The 24,435-nt window shown below is 33.2% G+C and overlaps 1 protein-coding gene across 1 annotated transcript in view; it reads right to left on the reverse strand.

The window, feature by feature from the left end:
- Nucleotides 1–352: 352 nt before the first annotated feature.
- Nucleotides 353–24,435, reverse strand: part of ODR4 (odr-4 GPCR localization factor homolog) — a 29,228-nt gene continuing 5,145 nt past the window's right edge. Inside the window, exons 5-15 of the mRNA XM_081026914.1 lie at nt 21,500–21,595; nt 19,484–19,590; nt 18,346–18,382; nt 17,433–17,573; nt 16,563–16,658; nt 15,681–15,749; nt 10,766–10,894; nt 9,992–10,082; nt 7,158–7,343; nt 3,600–3,710; nt 353–2,391 (exon numbers count right to left, since the gene is read on the reverse strand). Coding sequence (XP_080883040.1) covers nt 2,324–2,391; nt 3,600–3,710; nt 7,158–7,343; nt 9,992–10,082; nt 10,766–10,894; nt 15,681–15,749; nt 16,563–16,658; nt 17,433–17,573; nt 18,346–18,382; nt 19,484–19,590; nt 21,500–21,595 — 1,131 coding nt within the window. The 3' untranslated portion in view covers nt 353–2,323. The remainder of the gene's footprint in view (nt 2,392–3,599; nt 3,711–7,157; nt 7,344–9,991; nt 10,083–10,765; nt 10,895–15,680; nt 15,750–16,562; nt 16,659–17,432; nt 17,574–18,345; nt 18,383–19,483; nt 19,591–21,499; nt 21,596–24,435) is intronic.

Raw genomic sequence — 24,435 nt, forward strand, 5'->3', positions numbered from 1 at the left:
GCAATCTGTTGGTTAACTTGCTTCAGTCTATTTATATTTATTTTAATTATTATTTGATTTCTATTATTTTTCTAATTTTGCCCTTCATCCCATCCAAAATTTCTTCCCTTTTTTTGTATTATTGACTTCCTATGCCATAAACTTCTTTTCCTTTGGAATGATTCACCATGTATCCATTTCTTAGCAGTTACACTTGAAATTTTACTATATATATTTAACATAATTTTAAAGTTAATATCTTAACCCATTTTCTGAAACAATAAAAGCATGTCAGAACACTTTAATTTTAATCACCATCCTCCCATTTTATAAGCTACTGTCCAGTTTTACAATTAACTTAACAGTCCACGTTAATATTGTAAAAATGTTTATTGAGTTTTACATTTGTTTACAATTTTATACAAACACTTTTGATTTACATGTTTATCATTTTATTTATTTGCTCAGTAGTTCTTCGATTTCAGATCACCTTTTGGCATCATTTTTCTTCTTGGGGATTATCCTTTTGCAGTTTCTTTAACAAAGGCCTGTTAATGATAAACTCTGTCTTTCATCTGAACATGTCTTTATTTCAGTTTTGCTTGGTACAACTTCTAAGTTAATTAGTTTTTCTCAGGATTTTGAAGGCATTATTTTACCATCTTTTGGGGACGTTGTTGCCATTAAGAAACCTACTATTTGACTCTCTTGCCTTCATTGGTGATCTTTTCCCCTTTGATTGCTTTTAAAATCGTGTGTTTGATATCTTGCAGTTACATTATGTTCAGTTTATGCATGAATTTTATCTATATATGACTGGGATGTATTGTGCTTCCTGAATTTATGAATTCATGTTTTTCTAAGAAATGTGGAAAATTCTGTTATCTCTTCAAATATTGCCACTCCCATAACCTCTCTATTCTCTCCTCCTAATAATTCTTTCTAGTCTTTATAATTCTTCCCTCCATATCTCTCTTCTCTTTAATATTTATATTTTCCAGCACCCCATTTCTCCTCACTGTGCATTGGATCATTTCTACAGACCTAGTTTCAGGTTTACTCATTGTCTCTTCGGCTGAGTCTAATATGATATTCATTCAACAAGTCTGAGGTTTTTGGTTTCGGTTTTTTTTTGTTGTTGTTTTTTTTTTTTAATTTCAAGTAACATTATTTCTCACTTCTATCAGTTCCATTTGTTTACTTTTTGAGATCTGCCTGTGGTTCCATCACTCATGTACGTTGCTGATGAGATCCTGGAGAATTTAATCCAAAGTTCGTTATTTCTATAGGTTCTTTCTCATGCTTGCTAGTTTCAACTTGTGCCTGGTGATCTCTAGTCATGAAATAATATGGCTTTATCTTCATCTATGAGAATCTTGGGCCTATGTCTTGCTTCTGCCAGGAGCTATAGGGTCCTGCAAACTGTGGGCTACTTCAACTCTCCTGGGTAGGGTAGTATCTCAGATTCAGATTCAGCTTGTTGTTTCTGGTCTGAGACAAACTGCGTACAGCAGTGCTGTAATTGGTATCTGCCATCCAGGAAACCACAGTCCACCTGTATGCTTAATGTAATATTCATGATTCCCAACTCAAAATGTGTTCATTTTTGTGCAGAAGGAAAAATAGAGGTATAGTTCTTGGAGATTTCCCCTACTTTCTTTGAGTCTATTAATGCATTCAAAGGTAAATTATATTCAGGATCTAGGAGTTTTACAGTACCTAGTCTAATGTATTTCTGGAAGCAAAAGTTTTATTTAATATATTATAAGTTATGATATACTAACCTGAGAAAGCACATGATTTATGGCAATTGTTTCTGATTCAAATCTCTCTGAAAAGGTTTCCTACCCCTTGATCAGAACTCTATCAGTATTTTGGAACTGAGTGTACATTAGAAAGGTCCTATAGCCTGAACTTACCCAACAGATTGTTCCCCACTTTGTAGAAATGTCTCCTGTTGTTCTACCACTAAGATATTCATCAACCCTGACTATTCAAATTTTCATGTCCTGATGAATATGTCATCTAGATCAAGAGGACTAAAATCTGTGAAAACAAATCACCATCCTGAACATTTTAAAAATATAGACAATAATAATTTGTTACATGTAGCTTCCATCTAGACGCATAACTTTATTTTTGGAAGCCTGAGCCACCTACAATATAAGCAGCGCTAAACAAGGCAGTTGGTGATTTCATTCTAGTCAGAAACACACCTAATAGGCATTATGGCAGCAGATCTAGCTGCTACTGTGTTAAATGCAGATGGATTGTTTGCATCTTTATTATTCATAATCGTTGGTCAGTGTTCTCTGGATGATCGGGAAGCTCTCTGTGCCTCACACTAATCACTGAAGTAATGAAAGGAAATACCCGCAGCAATGACCACAACTGCAAATGCTGCAATCACACCTAAAAGTGAAACAAACATAAAACAAATGGAAATGGAATAAGCAAAGAGAGGCTTAACTGATCCTAGGCTCTGAAATGTAGGTAACATATGGGCATAAACAACAACAACAACAAAACACACACTCACGCACTCACACACATATATATATCCTAAAAACCAGCAAAGTCTTAAAGGAAAATACAGCAAGTCAAAAAAACAGATTGCAAAGGTTAGACTGGTAATCATAAACTTCACCAATTTACAAAAATCTTAAATTAGGAAAAAGTGTCTCTTGCACACATGTGTGCATTCACACACAGCCTAAGAGAAAAATTAACACATACTTTAAAAGGCTTCTATAAATATTTGTATTGACACTCTAGCACTTTCACGCTACTTAGCTTAAGCCAAAAGGACAGCTCCAATGTGAAGTCGTTCTCAATCACTAAAATGCAAAGTCATTTGAACAGTTATTGAAAACTACAAAAACTCAGATTCTACTCTTATAACATCTAAGAGTTAGTAACTCTAGCTTGGTAACTCATTTTTTCCCCTGATTTAAACATAAGTTAAAACATAACAAAACTGACCAGAGTTGTCCAGACACAAACACGCACACATACACACACACCTACAATGAATTTAGGTAATTAACTAACTTAAGTTTATCTAATGAATAAGTGCCTTAGAAAAACAACTAAACATTCTGGCTCAGTCAAAAATCTTAATGCTTATAAAGCATTTCTCCAATTGGCACTCTACTAAATGCTAATGTACATGTTTTTTGATCAATAAGTCTGAAAAATGTGAAAGTGATTAGCACACTATCTTGGAACCTTTAAAATACTAAAGTACATTATAAATTTCCAGACTTCAATGTGACTTTTCATGGAACACATATCAAAACCTGCAACAGCAATTCTGGGGACACCAGTTTGGAAAACATGGGCCCTACTATACTAATTGACTTCCAAAAAGGTTTTCTTCTGAAAACATGTGTTTCTTCTGAAACACCCCAAAAAATTAATAGGAAGTGTGATTTTTGAGGACATTTGGGATAATGCATTATTGGTAAATCTTTCTATCTCCAGAGTCTAGCACTTTCCATAATGCTCAATAAACATTGACGTAATCTAGAACTTTTAAGTAAAATAAAACAAAATAATTTTAAATGAAAAAACTCAAATCCAAAATACCATCTTTTCAATGTTACAAAGAAATAAAATACCTATGTTGTGCTGAATTTTCAATACTATTGTAGTTTTAATTGGTTGTTCTGGTTGTTTATCGTCTGTGTTGTCCAATGAAGCTTCAGTATTCATAGAGGAACTCACGCAAGCTGCAAGAGGACAATAATCATAAATCCTACATAAAATAATAATTACCATTTTAAAATGAGTTTTAAAGAAGAACATTATAACGAACATACACAATGAACTCCAGTTTCTTTCAACTTGACTTTTTTATAACATTGAATTTGCTCATTACCAAACGCAGGTGAATTATATTTCATGGACTATACTATATGAAACTGACATAATTTTTAAAATACTTTATGTGGTTTTATAACCAAATGAAATTAGAAAGTCACAAAGCCAGTTCCAAATGACTCCCACAAGTTATAATTTGTTTACTATACAGTAGTAGAGATAAACTGACACCAAATATCAAACTAGATTGGAGCAGAGTAACCTTTACTCTTAATTGGGATTAACTTCTATCATTCTTATTGTTGGTTTTGGCAGTTAATAATTTCAAATAATTAGATATTAATGAAAGCAGGGATCAGCAAACTGCAGCTGATGGGCCAAACTTGCAGCACATGGGCCAGACCTTATGTGCCCCACAAAGTCTAAAATATTAACTATTTGGCCTCAGAAACAGAAAAAGTTTGCTGATTTTTTGATCTAATGTAAATCTGAAATATACAAGCAAAATATGATCAAAAATTTGACCTTAAAACAACTCAATGTTAAGCAACACAAGCATATTAGCTCACTTTACAGACAGAAAATAAAACACGATGAGGCAGGTGCACATTTGAGGGCCATGGGCAGCAGGCTGACAATTCAAATACAAGTTTTCTTTCTACTTCATTATGCTGACAATAATTTGTGTATGTTAGCCTAGCTAAATTTAACACCGATTAAAAGTGTTTGAATTGAAAACATCCTTAGAGAGCACACAGACCCCCACCCCGCCCCGTGCTAAAGAGTCTGACGGAAAATTCCACTATGTAAAACACGTTCAGAGGTGGCAGTAGAGTGTGGTTTGCTAGAACTCTAGGGAACTATGTTTGAAAGCAACTACTTTATGTTTATCCTTTTATTTACAAAGAAGAAAAGAGAACCACACAGTAGTGAGAGACAGTAAATACTACTGTTTAAATTCAAAGCAAAAGAGCCTATTATTTGAATTTAAAATGTCCTTATAGACATGTGTATATCCTAATATACTAGCACAGGTCCACAAGGATAATTTACTGAAATAGATGTCTATAGTACCAAAATGAAGGAAAAAGAAAAAACTGCCATCTTCTCATCAATTTCCCATGAAGAAAAATTTGCTCATTTTCAGACATAATCCTTAGTATTTACCTCTTCAGAATCAAGAGAACCACCATTGTTTTTCATCCTTTTTGAGCATATGACTAAAATATTTTAAAAACAAGCAAACATACACAAAACACTCTTCTTTTTTTTTTTCTACGCCCTGTATCAAATCAGTCACAAAGGCAAACAAATTCTTATTATGAACTGTCTCTAGAATATTCGGTCTCCTATATGTCCATAGCTTCTAGTTTTTTCAATGGCCAGAACACATTAGTTCTACACTACATCAGCCCACCAGCTTCACATTTCTGTAACTTCACCTATAGGTCTAAAAGTTGAATGGACAGTGAAACTTTATTCATGCTAACACACACACACACACACACACACACACACACACACACACACACTTTGGCTTTTCTATTAGCAAATATCACTGCTAAGAAGCTTTCTCTTTGGGCACTAAAAACCTTATATCAGATACCAAATAAACAAAAATAATTTATGATGCATATATTACACCTATTTGCTACAAGAATATTTTTACTTGAGTATGTGTACACAAACAGCACAAAAATGGTTTTATTTGTCATGATATATTCCTTACACATTTAATACTGACTTGTTATATGTGAAGGTCATGCTCTAGTAGGTCAAGTCCTCTGCACAACTAATTTGTTTCTATACAAAAAGACATTGTATTTCATTGCTCTTCTACTTCCATTTTAAAATCTGTCATTAAAAAATCCAGGTTTTTGATACCAATTCAAGGTAATTTTACGGAAGCAGAGCATTTCCCAAGGATGAATAAGGCCTTATCATAACAACTTACTTGTATTTATTTTTGGTTGGGGCCTGTAGGCTTTTAATTCAAATCTCAGACACCATGTTTTTTTTACCAATATTTTAATATATTATCTGAAATTCAAATGCAAGTAACATAATTCAACAGGAAATTAGATCTTAACCATTCCTTAAAATCAGGTAATTTTAACTTAGACAAATCCTAAATTAATCATGTTAAGAAAATAACCTTCTTAATCAACTGTCAACAAAAGAGAAAACAAGGGCCCTGATCAATGCATGCAAAGTTGTACATGTGTTCGATTTCATTCCAAGCTGTTGATAGGTAAGCAGGATTATTTAAAAGCTTGAAATGGAATGTTAGGACTTGAACTCCTTGGTTAGTTGTCTTCTGCATCCCTGAATACTAAATTAATGAGATTTCACTATAGTTATTGATTTAGCTTAAAAAAACACATCTTCAGTATTATATTTTCTTTATAATTAAATTATCAACATTTAACCAAACAACAACAATTAATTTCAGCTCAGATATCAAGACAGAATTCATAAAGATGAGTTTCATCAGATTTTAAAGGTGTGTCTCCAAATTTTTAGCATGAAGTACATCTGAATTATTAAGCTAATATCTACAAGATGACTAATGCATCTAAGAAATTTTAAAGCCATAGTTAACCCTCACCTTAAATGAATCATTTTGACAAACAAATTGTTCTTCATCCCTTATTAAGTCATTTAAAAGTATGTTATTTTAAGATACTTACTTGGCAAAATATGTATTTTAAACATAGCAACTACCTGGCAACTATATTATACAACAGAAATAATTAAATAATAATCAAGCAAATAATAACATCAAATACTTAGAAAATAAAGCCAGATAATTATAGTAAGTTTAATGTGTTATACATTTAGATAGTATGGCAAATCTATGCTCTATAAAAACACTCTTGATCTAATTTTTGGAACTGACCATATCAGCTTAGTATCCCAATTATATGAAGGGGAGAAGAAAATAAAGGCAAATCGTATAAAGAAGATATTTAATAAAGTATTTAAAAATTTTTGTGACATCATACTTAACCAAATAATCAAGATAATGGATTTTGAGAAAACTTCTCTTATAACAAAAGAAATAACCTTAAAATTATGTATTTCCACCCATTTAAGAATAAACTTGTTTTATGAAGTGAAGATGTACTTTGTAGATTGGAAAAACCTGAAGTATCTTAAATTTTGGTACAGTTTTCCAGGAAAACACTGACTGCACGTTTACATATGTAGAAATTAAACAGACACATTTTTAAATGCCTCCCAAGTGTCGAATAGAACTAGCCTTAGAAAAATCGAAAGACATGGTATTTAAACTAGGCGTCTCATAGGTAATCTTAGCAGTAGTTTAATCAGGTTCCTAAATAACACATAATTACCTGTGTTGATTTCCTCTGCAATTTCCAAATCTTCAATCTGAATCCTATGATCTAACATCTCTATAAAATGGTCTCTGATTTCTTCAGCTGACTCATCGCCAAATTTATAATCACATAACATTACAGTGGATCCCGGAATGGGGACAAAAACTCGGTGAGGGAGGATGTGAAACTCATTTTCAGAATCTAAAAGGAGAAGAAACATTATCAATATTTAGATAGGTCTGTCACTGGTATCAATGATCTATAGAAGTATATGAAAGCATCATATACCAATAATAATAAGTCTAAAAGGTATTTTCATTTTCTAATTGTTCTGGCACAAAATTGCTCTTACTGAATCCTGCTTCACCTCAACACCCCTGGCAAGGGACCTAAAAGATAATCCCATGAAACAGAAACATTGTGAGGACATTGTCAATTTTATGTGCATGTATTATCCACTGTCCTATGAAGAAATACCTATGGTAGGAGAAAATTTTGTCCCTGGTCTCAGAAATTGTTGTTCTCCTTCTTTGTTTTAACTTTACAAGTACTGAATTTTGTAAATAAGTTTTTCCCTTCTTTATGCAAGTTTGGAGCCAAATTAGTGGCCCAGCTACATCAAGTCTATAGGACGTAATAGCATACATTTGTGTACAATGTATGTACAAAACAATCTCATCACTGACTTTACCTTACTCAACGCTACTCAGCCCCAATATCAAGCACGTGTAGGACATCAAGATGTACATTTTGTATACTCACCTCCCTACCAACTCCATCTTGCTATCTTTTCATTTTCCCTTTGCCCGTTCTTATTACTAATATTTATTATTCTGGTCATTAAGGTCTGAGTTACTCTTATGACCTTATTATATATGCTCTGCATAATTAATAATGCATGCACAGTCTTTCTTCCAAATAGGATTATAGGCTTCTTGAGGAAAGAAATCTTGTCATGGATTTGTGTGTATCACATTGCCGTCAACAGAGTAAATGCTTAATGAGTATCTGATAAATAGACATACAAAATGCTGTAACTAGAATTAATACTTCTGGGGCAACATTATGCTATATATTGTCATAAACAGCGTTAAGTAATTTTTAGAAAAATAATCTGGACCTAAATAAATAATGAATAACGATGTTTCATTCTTCTTTGAATACTCAAAGTAAAATACATTTCCCTCAATCTCTAACATAGTCCCTCTTCCACGTAAATACAATTATTGTTTGGTTCACCACCATGATTCTAATGAACTATCAACAAAGATAAAGACTTTGTGAATTCAACAACGTGGATGGTCCGACAGGGTATTATGCTAAGTGAAATAAGTCAGACAGAGAAAGACGGATATCGTCTGATCTCACATATATGTAGACTCCAAAGAACAAAATAAAGGATAAAGCAAAACAGAAACAGACTCAGGTACAGAGAACAAATTGGTAGTAGCCAGATGGGAGGGGTACTGGGGCCTGGGTGAAAAAGGGGAAGGGATTAAGAAATACAAATTGGTAGTTACAAAATAGTCACAAGGATGCAAAATACAGCATACAGAATATAGTCAATAATGTTGCAACAACTATATATGGTGCCAGGTGGATACTAGACTAATTGGTTGGATCACTTTGTAAATTATATACACATCTAACTACTATGCTGTATACCTGAAATTAATACTGAATGTCAAATGTAATGGAAAAAAAAATCAATCAATGAATCAATAAATAAAAACAACAACAAAAAATAAAGATTTTTGTGTAAAGAACAACCTCTTTTAACAATGGATATGATTTAAAAAGCTACCAAAGTGTAGACCAAGTAGAAAAATAGGGCTCACTTTGATAAGTAACCTAAACTTCCTTTTCAAGAGACTAGTAGTGGCTTTATATAACCACAAATAGAAGATGAAGAATGCCTTAAGTGTCACAGGAAATGCAATGACTTAAATTATGCATTCCTGCCAGATTCTGCTTATTTCCTTGTTTTCTTAACTGGAAGAATAATTTTACTCTTTGACCAGAGTGCCTCCTACCTGTAAACTCGTATTACTGCAAATTGTACTGTAGCACATAAATTGTCCACACATTGAAATTAGGAACCACCACTTACTGAGGGCTTGACTTACCAACTTGTATTAGGGGCTTTAAAAATACCATCTTACTTAATCTCACAACTTCAAAAAACAGCTACTGTAACCTGTTTTCCACGTAATATAACGGGTGCTTAGATTGGTTGAATCATTTGCCTGAAGTCATTCCACTAGTGTCAAAGTAGACAAAGAACCGAAGAACTTCAATCTTTGTTCTTTCCACCAAACTACAGCCTCATCTCTTCACATAGGCATCAAAAGCCACTCAATTATCATACTACAGCTTATTTTCCGGTTAGGTCTTATTTTCGGGGAAAAACGGTCTAACTAATACACAAAAAATTTTGGTAAGAATAAGAGAGCAATTGTATATATACCACAAATTAATACCTACTAGTCTATTATATTAATTAAATTAATATTTTGATTATTAATAAATTCTTGAAAAAACCTCACAGATATTAATTTTAAAAATTAGCCTTAAATGTTAACACAGTTTTCCATTCTGGTAGAAATTCGCATAGAATTTTTAAAAATATCTTCCTAGAAATTGTTAAATGTTAACAGATTTGTTATTATAAGATCTTCACAAACATTTTTGGGGGTGACAACTGAAACATTTTCATTCAATAAGAAAAGTAAAAGATGACATTGTTATAAAAGATAGCTATAGGTAGTTATAAAACGTGACAGCTATTTTATCTTGACACCCTATCAATTGATCACATACAAAAAAAGTATTTAATTTTATACTCATAACTTTTTTTTCTGGAATTTCATTCAAAAGCAGATCCTCAAAAAGTATTTCACAACGATCAGCAACTGTATTCAATATATCCCTCTTCATTGCCTGTGGAAAAACAAAACAAATTACAGTAAGAAATGAAATGTTACTGAGATTTGCATTATTTTATTACCAAAAAACCCTCACATAATTGGTTTCCCTGTATAATCATGTCTACTAAAATAACTGGTACATCATTCCTTTTTAAAAATGTACATTTATTTAACATGCTAATGAAAACATTAATAGTTTAAAAGCAAAACTGCCTATCTCATCTAAATAGTAAATTAAAACCAAATGAATTAATGAACTTTTACATGTAAACAAATAATGCTAGTGTTCCAAATTAGGAAATGTGTAACTATCACAAAAGTGCCATCATCATTTTTAAAATTTCTGAATTATATTGATTATAGATCACTACCTAATAATTGTGCCTTTGAATACTTTTCCTGTTATTTGAAAGTGCAATTTCCCTCAGAAAACATGATTTCAAACATACTAATATGTCATAACCGTGGAACACTTAATAAACGTGTAACCATCTCTTCAAAAAAGGCAAAAAATACATATGACAATTTGGGGACCAATTTCATGGTATAATTGGACTGCACAACAGATTGGGCGTTTATTAGTTAATATCAAATTAATAATTCTGAAATCTGAGGTTTAAAAAAGATAAAATTTTAGAATTTTTGCACGTTTCGCTAACTTGCTTGTTTTTCATGTACCAGCCAATCCTTCTGTACCTGCACTGCGTCTTTCACCTTGGGTTTATTGCTATGAATGTAAGCTCTGCATTTCACAGTGCCCTTAAGGTTTACAGAGCCGCTGCAGATCTGGACTGTGGCTGTGGATCTGCGATCGGAATTCAGAAGCTGAAAGACAAAAATCAGTTTCAGTTCCAATGCCCAATATTACTTCATTACTAATTCTATGAACTATATTATTAACTACATAAAACATTTAAACATTATAGAAGCCATTTCATAAAGCGGGAAGGAAGTTTTTACTGAACCAAGTGTTTGAAAATATTCACCATAAATGATCAGAAAGTCTTCATACTTCTCTTATTCTAAGAGCCACAAGTTGGCCTGTGGGTCCAGTAATCAGACCCTGTATTCAGGGTGATCATCAGGTGCCCAACTGCACCCATCTTTTCAGTCTACCTGCCCTGCACAGGTGGTTCTGACTATTAAAGATCTTCCAATGGATGCTCAACATGTTTAATTAGCATTCTTCTCTCCTATGATCTTATACAGTTCTGAGAGGTAAACTTAGCAAACATATTATTCAACCAATACAAATACCTTTCATCTTTATGGTTTGCCCACCCAGAAATCATTAATCATACTTAACATCTCCACAACCCCACTGAGCCAGAATTAGCATCTTTACATAATGAATATATAATAAAAGGGGGAGGAGCTCTGATGAGTTAAGGGTTATTCCCCAAATCCCTCTTTACCAAGCAAGGACAGACATACAGGCAGAAATGTCTACAAGATGTACCTTGTTGCATTACTTACAATGTAACACATTAGTTACTTACTCTATTCCATTTAAAAATCTTTCGTAAAAATGTTATTATGTAACTGTCCTGGTATTATTTTCTATTAAGTGAGTTAGTATTTTGAAATTTTTGCTGATGTCTTGTGAGTAAAATGAATTACTTCTAATAGCAGTTGTAATAGTTACACATTAATTTGATATATTAGAAGTTAATGTTTATCACAAATGTTGCATACACAAAATCTTTATCTTTGTTGATAGTTCATTAGAATCATGGTGTTGAACCAAACAATGATTATATTTATGTGGACCACTGACTATGTTAGAGATTGAGGGAAATGTATTTTACTTTGAGTATTCAAAGAAGAATGAAACATCATTACTCATTATTTATTTAGGTCCAGATTATTTTTTCTAAAAATTACTTAATGCTGTTTATGACAATACATAGCACTATATATTATTTTGTGAGTATTTTGAATGTAGTCTGAAATTAAACACAACCACATCTAAATTTTTTTCTTACTAATACAACCATTTAAAGTGCCAATATTCAATCAATATATTCACTAAAAATATATTATTTGCAGAATACTCAACTATTAAGATGAAAAAATGTATAAGACATGATCTAGTAGGAGTTTTAAGGTATGCAATATAAGATTTGCACAAAAATAACTGGAATACAAAGCAAGATGTGATAAATATGGTAAAATTACAAACAACGTATAGACACTCATTTATTTATACACTCTCAACTCATAGACTGAAAGTAATGTTATATGCTCCATGACAGAAAAAAAAGCAAGTCAACCAAACTTGTACCAGAAAATGGTATCGGTGGTTATAAGCTGTCATTTTTATCTCACAGTCCCATTTTTCTTTAGTTTAAGTTCATTCTTGGTTTTGAGATGTTTCACAGACATGTTTAACCTCATCATTTTAACAAGTGCCAAAACAAGGAGAGCACTGAAACACTGAAAGTTCTACTAGAGGCCTACAAAATCACAATGGAAATAAAAATCATGATTAAAAAAAAATGGACACAAAAAATATGTACTACGTACACCTGGAATAAACCATTCTACAATAGGATCAATTCTGAAGAACAAAACTAAACCATACTAAACCATACAACTTATGAACAGAGCTAACTGTGTGTGTGTGCAACGAAGAACAATAAGGAAGTGATAAGGAAAATGGTGAAGAAATCGATTGACTTAAATATGGAGCACGGATAGTTAATATAATTCAGGCAAAGGCTATTTTTTTTAAAGAATTGAAACTTACACACAATCGAGATCTTACTGGTAAAAAATCTGTGATAGACCAAATGGTTCAAAAGGTTTCAGGTCTGTTCAAAATATGTCTATCATCAAACCAAGCAGCAGAGTGACAATGCTAATACTTTATCTGGAATAAGCTTCTTATGATACTTGTAGAGATCATTAACACAACAACCATGGGGTCAGAGGAGTAATGGAATCCCCTCATCCACCACGCAGAACTTTACTGTAGGTGAAACCATTGTATTTTGGAAAATAATGCCCTACTTTACATATTTAATATCCAATTTATAATATACACTTTGTAGTACACAATACATTTATGACATATACATGATATAAGTTAGGGCATTGTCTGCCGAAATGGACTAGACTCTAAAAAACTACATACACACATATACCAAGGAGAAGAGTTTTTAAATGATATTAATATAAGGACTGGCTCATTGGTTTTGGTGGAAATGTATCTGAATTCTACAAATGTCAACTCCTCCTGGTTTCTTTGCATTTAGGAACAAACTAGCTTACGAAAAGCCATGGGGGAACCTAACTTGTTCATAAGTGGAAGAACTTCTATGATAGTGATAATGGTATTTTGGAAAAGAAAAGATCCCTCTGGTTATGGTGACCAAAAAAACCTTACAGAAGTACTAGCATTTGGGTTAGATCTTAATGTCCACATAAGATCAAAATGGCGGCGTGAGGTGAGCCTCTGTAAAGCTCCCCTGGAATTTACAACGAATCAGACGACAATAACTCCACAAAGGACTCCCTGCACAGCAGACAGGCAAGACCAAGAGGCCCTCTACTGAATTCACCTCCAGGTGGGCGAATTGCACGAGCCGGGGAGGAGGGAAGGGAAAAGTGCGGGCACGGATCCACGAGGACGCAGGACGCAGACCTAGCTCATGCTCCGAGCTCCCTGCATCCCGGAACTACCGCAGCTGCGGGAGAGGGAAGAACTCGGACTGCTAGGGCTCCGCTTACGGCCCACAGGGCTGAGGGGGCAGCATATAACACAGCTGAACCCAACGCTCACGGCAGAGACCTTGGAGCAAAGACTGAGGGAAGAAGGCTGAAAACTGTGGCTTAATGTCCACATAAGATTTTGACAGTCTGGATGACAGAAAAAAAAAATGGCACTGGAAAGACACATGGCTCAAGAAATGCACAGAATTTTAAAGGCATAGAAAGCACATCTCTAGAATAGTAAATTAGAAAATAATGAAAACACGTGCTATGGCTGTGAAGGGCCTTGAAGTACACTTTTCTAACTAGTCAATATAGAACAATTAAGGAGTTTTAAGGAAGGAGAATAACACAATCAGTGTTTGACCCTTATACACACTCAATACATATTTTCTGAAAAAAACTAATAAGTAAATGAACAAGTGAATGAATGCAAACTGCAATTCTGAAAGAATAATCTGAAGTTATATGCAGGCTAGATTAGAAATATGGAAGCTATGCCAAGATATATACAAACAAAGGTATCAGGATTTTCCGAGAAAGAATCACATTGGACAAGAATGAGTAGATGGAGAGAGACCTGTTAAGATTTACTTGAAATAATGTAGGTAAAATAATGTTGTAAGGTTAATGGCAGTGGGACTATAACAAAAATAATAGATGAGCTTAACGCTGCAAAGAAAAAATCAACAAAACTTGATGGAGGCTACGTGGGAGGAAAGTGGCATCAAATACTTGTTGACTGCTTATATACTGGTCATTTTAAAGTTTCCAGCTGGCTGATCAGTGGAATGATTGACAAAAATATACTACACTGTATAATATTGAACATCGTCACAATAAATTATCTCTTATGATATTATCATCCACTCTTCTGTAGATAGTTCCACTCTACACATCTACCAATTGCAGTTTTATCACTAAAAAAATTTTAACAGAATTGTTTCATAAGCCAAGAGGTCATGTAAGCGTATAGTGAAAAGCAATATATAGGTAGAAGAATAGCCTTACAATCAAAGTTCTAAAATCACAAGGAAGCAGAAAAGGATTAAAAATATTTTTAAGGTATTGAGAAGACAAATTGAGAACTCATGTTGAGTGGCATAAACCCAATGACAATTTAGTAATGTTCTACTACTGCTAATGTTCTACTACTGCCTAAATAGAGAAGAAAAGGAAGAAATTAAAACATCCTCAGAAGTTTATCTCATTCGTTAAAAGAAATACACAAGTCCTGGTAATAATTCTGTTTACTTTTCCAGTATAATATTAAAAGGAAAAGTTTTCTAGTCTTTTCTCAAGGATAGTTTCAAGGAGGATAAAATCAAAACCATGCATACTTTTAGGAATAGTTAGTGGCTTTAAAAACTTTTTATTCTTTAAGATATCCAACTTTTAATTTCTCAAGAGATGTGTAACTTAAAATAACCATATAAAATATAAAACTTGTTAATACTGTGTGATTTATCAAATCAGAGGAGGTATAAATGTACTTCAAATGAAGTATATGACAAATCTTGGCACATCTGTGCACATATCTTTTACTTTTAAAGTGTTAAGAATTACTACTTTGCCCATAAAACATACAACCCAAAATATTATACACATTCACAAATGTATGCATATGCACACACGTATGTATCCGTGCATACAAAAACTTTTTAATTGTTATCTACTTTATGTTAAAATTTTAATAGCCTTGGGCCAAAAGACCTGAAATATTTTAAAAAATAATATTTCTTGGGAATAACTTTCCTAGAACTAGACATTTTTAACAGTCTCTTATATCTCTAAAATTCTTTGCCTCTTAATTATAAACATAAAAATAGGAACAATTTTATTATTGTTATTCTAAAAAATAATGTATTTTAGATAAGTAGGGTTTTAAAATATTTACCAATTGCGTCAGCACTCTGACATCAAAAGGATGACTAGTCACTTGAGCATTTCCTCGAGAAGATTTTTTCTGGAAAAAGATTAAAAAACTAGATTGAGACTGAAGTGGGACATACAATTCAGGAACTACTCTATGTATACTAAGTAACTTAGAGGAAAAACAGTCTTATTATTTGTTTTATTTTAGATTTTTCTACAGACATGTGACTGTATATTCTGTATCAGTAATGTGTACTCTTAGAAGTCATTAATTCCCTACTTTTATTACTTTAAAGCAAAGATTGGCAAACTATGGTTTATGGGTCAAATCCAGACTACCATCAGTCTTTATAAATAAAGTTTTACTGGAACACAACCAAGATCACCCATTTACATATTGTTTGTGGCTGTTTTCATGCTACAACATCAGCTAAATAGTTGCAACAGAGACCATATGCCTTGCAAAGTCTAAAATATTTCCCATTTGGTTTTTTAAATAAAGTTCACTCACTCTTGCTCTAAAAGGAGAGATCATCAGTTTCTCTTCAGATCAAAGCTAACTTAGAAGCCCATATAGACCGCTCCCATAAAATGGCAAAACTCGGTCTTTACACTGCTATCAGAGCAGAATACATGCCTTTTAGTTTTAAGTAAGCAGTTTACAATTTGGAAATTAGATGGAATTTAGATGGCATTCTTTTTCAGGTTTCAGTATTCCAACTATTTCAAAAATAATCTTGTATCATTTTCTGAGAAAAACATTTGCCCTTTACTTTAAAAGACCTAACGAATAAGAAGTGCATGAAAAATGTTTTCATGAAGGCAAGGACCAAAGAACTAAAGAAAAGTCATCTTTTGTTTTTCCTTAAGCACAATTTCTTAAGATGATTTTCTCTTAACTCACCTGTCCTTCTAGTAGGTCACAATCTTCAGCTTTAACTTGTCCATTAATCAAATAAACACTGTTCTCTATTTGCTTGGCCCAACGTGCAAGTCCATTCTTAAAAGAAACACAACATGGATAGCTTTCAGATACAAAAGCATCTCAATTAAACTCCCTGGAGTCTACTTTTCCACCTAATACACTAAAATAGTAAAAATCTCTAAGTATCAGTAATATGGTATTTAAACTCAGTCTCATAAACAACAAAAACGTGTATCCCCAATTTTTGGCAACTTACCCATATTTAATAATAGTTTTTCTAGCCTTTATCTCAAACTAACATTCATAGCACAGACTTAGGAGGCTTAATAACTACATGACCACAGTCAAATAAGATTCAATAATTCCCATTATCTTTAAAAAATGTGAAAAAGAGAAAGAGCCTCAAACAAATATATAATACAGTAATGAGAAAAAAATAAGCAATTTCCATTTGCCTCCTTCAACAGGAGAAAACAGAAATCAGATATGAACAAAAGAATGGCATAGAAATTTTAAAAAGGAACTGGAAAAGGAAAAATAAAACTAAAGACCAAGAGAAAGTAAAAAGACCAAACAGTGTATCTTCTTACATAATTATATTTTACGTAACTATATTTAATAAATGTATATAACTACGTGGTAATTAAATACTTATGGAGCACCTATTATGCTAAATATATTAGTATTATGACATTGTCCCACCTCTAAATTTCTAATCTGGCTGGGGTAATAAATTAGTTACCCATAACAATATCATAATTGAGGAAATATGAAATACATAGTACACCCAGAATAAAAGCACATTACCTATTTCACAATCAGTAAAGAAAATTCATTTTACCCTGATACCTTTGTATTTTTCTCCAGAGTATAGCTTGCAGAAGTAGTAGATAGCGGGATGTGAATATTAATATGAACTGTACACTCTAAAGAAAGCCATGAAGTTAATAGTCCACTTTGATACTTCCAATCTGCTGGTTTTGCTGAACTCTTCAACAGCGAGGAAAGGAGAAAAAAATGTAAAACGTGTGATATAGGTAAAATACATGGATCAATAAAACATAACATATACAACCTAATACCTCATACAAACTGATAGCTAACAAATTTGGCCTTTCATCAAAGGGCAAAAGGTTAGAACTCAATAAAAATGAAGCATGCATGTAAGTTCAGTCATCTTTAGGATACTGAACTTAGCAACTCCCTTTCCCAGCAGTAGGCTGAAAAAGGATCACATGATCCATGTCTAGAATTGACAGGTCCTCTGGTCCTCTAGTTCGTATCTGTAGCTTCTAATATGAAGCAAATAATCCCCGAGTGATTACCAGACGTTCTCCTTTCTGTCCTACCCTTGCTAACAGAATACAGCCAAGTTACTTGTTCACCTTGCTTTTAGACACCTTAGTAAAAGGTTAGTATGGATTCTACAGATATAGTAGCTTGCTTAGTAGGCACCGTAGTTACCAAAAGCCCACACACTTTTACTAGCAGCCTCTCAAACATAGTACTAAACACATAAATAAGGCAGGGGGAGCTTAACAAAAATATTTTAACAATTAAAAAAAACCCATGAATTTTCCTTGCCTGTAATGAAATTAACCATATTTCAAAAAATAAAAATAAAAAAAACAATTATAGGTGGTTGTGAACATCAATAGCAAGCAATAGCATTGAAAACTATTAAACCTAAATAAAGAATTGAATTTTTATTTTAAAAATAGTTTGCGACACAGAAAAATCTTTAAGGAGCAATTTTTCTTACCTTTGGATCGTGGATATCATAAGTTCGACAAAGTATTCTTTAACAATTAAGGACAGAAATGACCAAAAAAGGATTCTTGATATCAAAAGAAAATAAACAATCATAAATAAAAATAAAGTGAAAGCATCCAAGTATTTTTACCAAATCATACCACACTTTATGCAAAGTTATATACACACGTATGTCTTTGTACAAATACGTGTATGTACAAACTGCTCTGACCACAGTACTTGTGGTGCTTTAAACTATTTCCCACTGCTTATAAATCCTGCTAATCACAAGGGATAGAATGAAAGCACCTGTAAAACTTTTCTCATATATACACCCTCTATAATAACAGGAACGCTGTTTTGAACAGAGTCAAGCCTGAGAATGTTTATTGGGTCAAAGGTCGTGTACATATAACACTCTACTTAAATACCAAAGAAGTTAAAAGTCCAGCTTCTGCAGGAATGGTCACTTTTTGAATTTGGTCTTCTGCAAGTCCTAATTCACTGGACCCTTGTATTGCTTCATTCCCCCAGAGAGGCTGCTTCTTGCTCGGGAGGCACTCTTGCCCTCGCAAGATACAGAGGAAAGAAGCTAAGGATGCCTTATAACAGGCTTTTAGTGTCACTTGATCTTGGCCAAGACATAAAAATTTCTTGGATATCCTAACCGTCCAGCTCAGTGCACCTGTGCTTTGCATTGAATATTTTATCCAGAGCAGTTGGAGGTAAAAATTTAACATAATAAAAGTATTGCTTTGCCTGTCAGTTAGGTGTCTACTTTTCTGTAGGGGACCAATTGTGCTTCAATGTACAGGGGTTGGTGGCTAATAAAGAGTTCAGAATTCCCAGTCCTTGCCACCTTTCTCAAACTCTTTTCAAACGTTGACACAGGATTAACAACCATTATTACTATTGGGTTGGCGCAAAAGTAATTGCAGTTTAAAAGGTTAAAAACTGCAAAAACTGCAATTACTTTTGTACCAAGCTAATATTATTGGCAGTCCTAATTATGTGTTATTTACAGAAAAACTTACAAACGATCCCTATTTTTTTAAATGATTTTTAAATAAATGTTTGGGGAAAAAACTTGCAGAAACATTATTTTAGTATTGTATGCTTTAAAACACAAACACCTAAATAAAAGATACTTTTTTGTAGAAGAGCAAATGTGAAGCGTCACTCGTTCTGAGACTTCCTCCTCTGTGAAATTCCACAGTCTCTTTTTATTCATAGATTTTTCCACAGCAAATACTAGCTGAAAGAGAGGAAAACACACACCAATTGAATGCAAAATTTAACAACAAAAGTGAGTGCACAAAAGGACAATTATAGTATCCTGAAGCCCCCATTTTCCTTTAAAATTCCATGATTCTATCATTAAATTTTTCTTCAAAAGAAAGGGTGAAACTAATTATTAACCACTTGGATCTCATTTTTAGGGAAATATAGAAATTGGGTTTTAAATAGAAAAATATAATTCACTGTCATTAAGAATCAACTGGACATGAAAAATTAATTTTGGGCAATTAACATTTGAGTATAAAGTATAAACACTTTATTTCAATTAGAATGAGAATGACAAGTGATTTTTAACTTATAAAATTGGAGCAGTCACTCATTTAACATTTATTTAAAGTCACAAAAGATATAAGGAAATATGTAAGAACACATAAAATACAGTAACAACATAAAAGTGAAAAAAATCAGAAACAGTGACATAAATGTATGCCAGAAATAAGAATTATACTTGATATGCGGAGAGGAGCCATAAATTTGGCTCTAAGCTTTCTAACAATAATATGCACAGAGAAACCCAATCTGTTACCTAATTCACATGGCCCTTAAAGCTGAAAACAAACAACTGATCAGACGAGGCACAACTTTCCTCATAATGATATCAAAAGAAATTTCTTCAAAGACAGTATTATGTAATATAGCAAAGTTCTTAGCAATGACCTTATGGGAGACACTGAAAAGTTTTATAAGGTTATTTCCCATCATGTCCCTCAACGCAGGACAAGGGAAACAGTCAGATAATTAAAATTCAATAATTAATGTAGCATTTCTAAAGTCTTATGTGCTTCTAGAAAGTCTATGCTTCTTAGCAATGAAAGATACAAAAGCAAAGGAAGGAGGACCTGACTGTACCTCTCTAGCACTGAGCCCATATTCACCCCATTCAATCCAGCACCAACCACAAAAAGATACACAACAAATGCTATTAAGTATGCAAAGATTTAGATTACATTTCAAAATATCAAGGAGGATGAACAACTGTGAAATGTACATTTATTTAAATGGAAAAGATGGCAGAAGGTTGAATAACTTGCCAAAGGAGGGGAATATCCCCACTTTCTTCCCTTGGTACAAATATCAAACTTTGATGATGGGATGTTTGATAGGAAAGGTTATAAAGCTGGAAGAAGCTGTAGCATCTGGAATTCTTTGCTGCACACATTTTTTTTTTTAGAAAAAGTTTTTGTTTTTTTTAGATTCTGCGGGGTTTTACACTTCTTAGGAAGGGTCATCCTCTCTCTTGAGGTGGGAAATAACTTTTTAAAGGCTCACTTTAGAACTCTTTTGAGTACTAAAAGAGATGAAAGCTGACTGTAGAGTTTGCTTTAGGTTTGGGCGTAAGGGAAAACTTCATACTTATTTCTAGACTATGTTACCCAATTCACTGATGTAGGAATAAAACAAACAAATAAAAATGGGATTCATGATACTCTGTCCAGGAATAAGTATCTGATTGTTGTTACTTTATGTTTTACTCTCAGAATCTTGAGAGAATTGAACAGTGAAGAATTGCAAAACCTATTCATTTCATATTATAGCAATCAGTTGGAACTAAATGGAAGGTCCAGCAGAATAATGCTATTGTACGATAAGTAAAATCATTATAACTTGTTTCATAATAGTAAAAAATGATCTATAAAGTAAAGACTATTTAAAAATAACTAGCTTTGACTGAAAAATACAAATATTGGCATTTATTACACGTAATATGCCAAGCAAACAAGTGGAAAAGCTATTTCAATATAATCTCAGTGTAAAGAATTACACAACACTAATCTAATTATGCCTAGGATTATTATATATGTGTATGAGCAAATAAATAAGATATATCTTTGATCATATTAAGAATTTTGATATTTCAGACTTACTCTGTGCAGGGCATTTTGAAAATCATTTTCCATTTCTAAAGTTGTAATAATAAATACTCCAAGAACTGAAAGTCCCCCTGGTAGCATTCTGGATACCTAAAAAACAGAAATACAGTATTAGCTACCATAAGCATTTGGCATTATATGCGATCCTTTGTGTTTGAGAAGCTAAATATTAAATCAGCGAATGCCTACTGAGCACCAACTACATGCAAAGCACTGGGGCAGGGGCTTTGAAAAACTGGTTAAAATACCAAGAAATGGATGACAATCAAGATGCATGCAATGTGATTATGTACACAGTCTTCCTAGAGTGTCCTGAACTTTTTACCTTAAAATTACCTTATAAATAAAACCATTTAATAATGACACCCTTTAGCTACGTCAATAAACAAACCCCTATTTCATGAGATCAAAGACTGAAATATCTTCTGAAATATTTTTCAGTGGCTTCCACTATCAGCTACACAAAAATATCAATTTTGCCTTAGACTAGTATTTCCAAAATCTGGCTAATCTGATTCTCAGAGTCTCACTTGCCACTGTTGTCTTGAGATATTCCAGTATCAGTCAAAGATGCCTCACTGTTCTCTATGCATATTGTCTAGGCTTTCGAACTCTCCATCTTTCCTCAGGCTGCTTGAGCTGACTTCCTCTTCTGCTTCCACTACATGCCTGGACTCCATGGAATACTTCAGAGTCGGCTTGCAGAAGCTGCCCTCCCTGACCCTTCGATCTCCCAACTGCCTCAGGACTTGGGTCCAGTTTTCCCACAGAGCTTACCGCATGAACCTAGATTATAGTCACTTGGGTCCCTGACCTGTTGGTCTGGGAGCTTCTTAAGGGAAGAAATCATTCTCAACTACCTGTACATCCTGCCATACTTAGTGGAATACCAGAGCCTGAAATTTGAACAGAGGGAATCTGACTTGAAAATCCACTGTTTCCTATTGTAGATTTACCTCTATTGTTAAAGTCTATTTATTGATATATTGGGCATTGATATTATTTCTAATTTCTCTTTACTCTAAAATGATATTGGTTAAAAATCATAGCAAATCTTTCAGTGTTCAAAGGATTATTTGCTTAGTATAAATCTCTTGAGATGGATTACTAAATTAAGAAGTTATGCCTATTTTTAAGATATTTTGATACATACTACCAGTTTGTCCTCTGTAATATGTTATTTCCCTTCAAGTGACTGTGGCTAGTTTTTAATGACACATGGATTTCTTTCTACCATCTATATTCAGAGGAAAGAGAGCTTTGGGTATCTTTTGCATAGTTAATGTATGAGCAAACTGATCACTAAATTTAGTCTTTAGAAAATTAGATACCATAATCTAATCCCTAATATAATGGCATCGTATCAGCTGGTGATTCCCTCTGATTTTATGAATTCTATTTATTATAGTAACACAAGCTTGGCATATAGACAAAGAATAGTTCTCATATTGAGCATTGGGCACCTGTATCTTTTGAAAATCACAAACAAAATTAACCATTTGTTTCTAAAGGCAAAAATGTGAATCTAATTTGCTATATAAATTTTATGTTTCTGTATGTGTATATACATATGGACTTATATATAATATGTCTATATGTGTATAAACTGTTCGGAAATTTAAGTTTAAAATATTTAATATTTTTGTTAAAAGATGGTATTAAATATTATTTGGATTTTTTTTATAACTACATACCACCTTCCATCACATACACAAAAACACCAATAAAGATGTATGTGTTTAAAAGATTTACAGTTGATTGGAGAAGGAAATAACTACTTCTATCTTACTCGAACCTTCTTTCCTAGATGACATAATCCATTCAATGACTTGTTTTAAGTGAATTTACTCATCTTTCTTTCACTTACCTCCAAATTGGTTTCCTCCTTGTGTAATGGCAACACCATCTTCCTGGACATCCAGGCTAAAAATCTCAGTAATCTTTAGTGACTCTTTCACAATATTTCTTCACTTCCAATCTACTCAGTCACTAAATCGTCCTGTGCTTGGCACCGAGGATGTAGCAGCCATCAGTAAAACAGACACGACCCCCATCCTCATAACGTTCAGTCTAGTTTCAGCTCACATTACTCTTTTTGGACTGTTGCTATAACTGTATGCCTTCTGTTCTGTCTCCAGTCTCTCTACTCTCCATTTTCGCTGGACTAAGGCATTGAAATTATTTTCTAAATTATTGACAGATCAATCATATTAACTCCTCACAATAGGGAGCTCTGGAAGTCTACCACAGAGCTACTGTCTATCAACCAAATGTCTCCTTTCTTAGGATGAGACTCCAAAACCATCCCTAACTGGCCTTTTACAGTCTTATGTCTAACTATTCTTTTACATACCCCGTGTTTCAATTATACCCAATTACTTGCTATTCTCCCAACACATCTTTAACTTTCATGCTTCTGGGTCATTTATCCGTACTGTCCTTCGTGCATTTGGTGTGTTCCCTAACTACTTCTGGCAAAGTCCTATTCATCTTTCAAGTTCAGAGCCTTATGTGAAGTTGTTTGAATCCAGCCATTGGCAGATGATATGTAATCATTCCTTACTCTAAATTCCTGTAACACTTGTCTATTTTTGTGTCATTTCTCTTATAACTGGTTTGGGTAATACAGTCTTTTGCTTTGGTTAAAACATACAATCTGAGGCTAGTTATAGAAAGAATTAACCATCATTTTATTCCCTCAGTGCCTAAATTAAGTCTTTAAAACAATCTGATCAGAAACTATATCATCAATAATTAGTGTTATTTTAAAGAAAAATTATAAAATAAGTTAAATGACCAAGAACAGGTTAAAAAATATAATGGATAAAGGTTAACAATGGATAAGCATGGCACATAAGATCAAAATGTCAGACTGCCAAGGTTCAAATTCCAGTTCCACTACTTATTTTGTAGTCTTGGGTAGGTTACTT

The sequence above is a fragment of the Rhinolophus hipposideros genome (genome assembly GCF_964194185.1).
Source record: "Rhinolophus hipposideros genome assembly, chromosome: 19".
Classification (NCBI taxonomy): Eukaryota; Metazoa; Chordata; class Mammalia; order Chiroptera; family Rhinolophidae; genus Rhinolophus; species Rhinolophus hipposideros.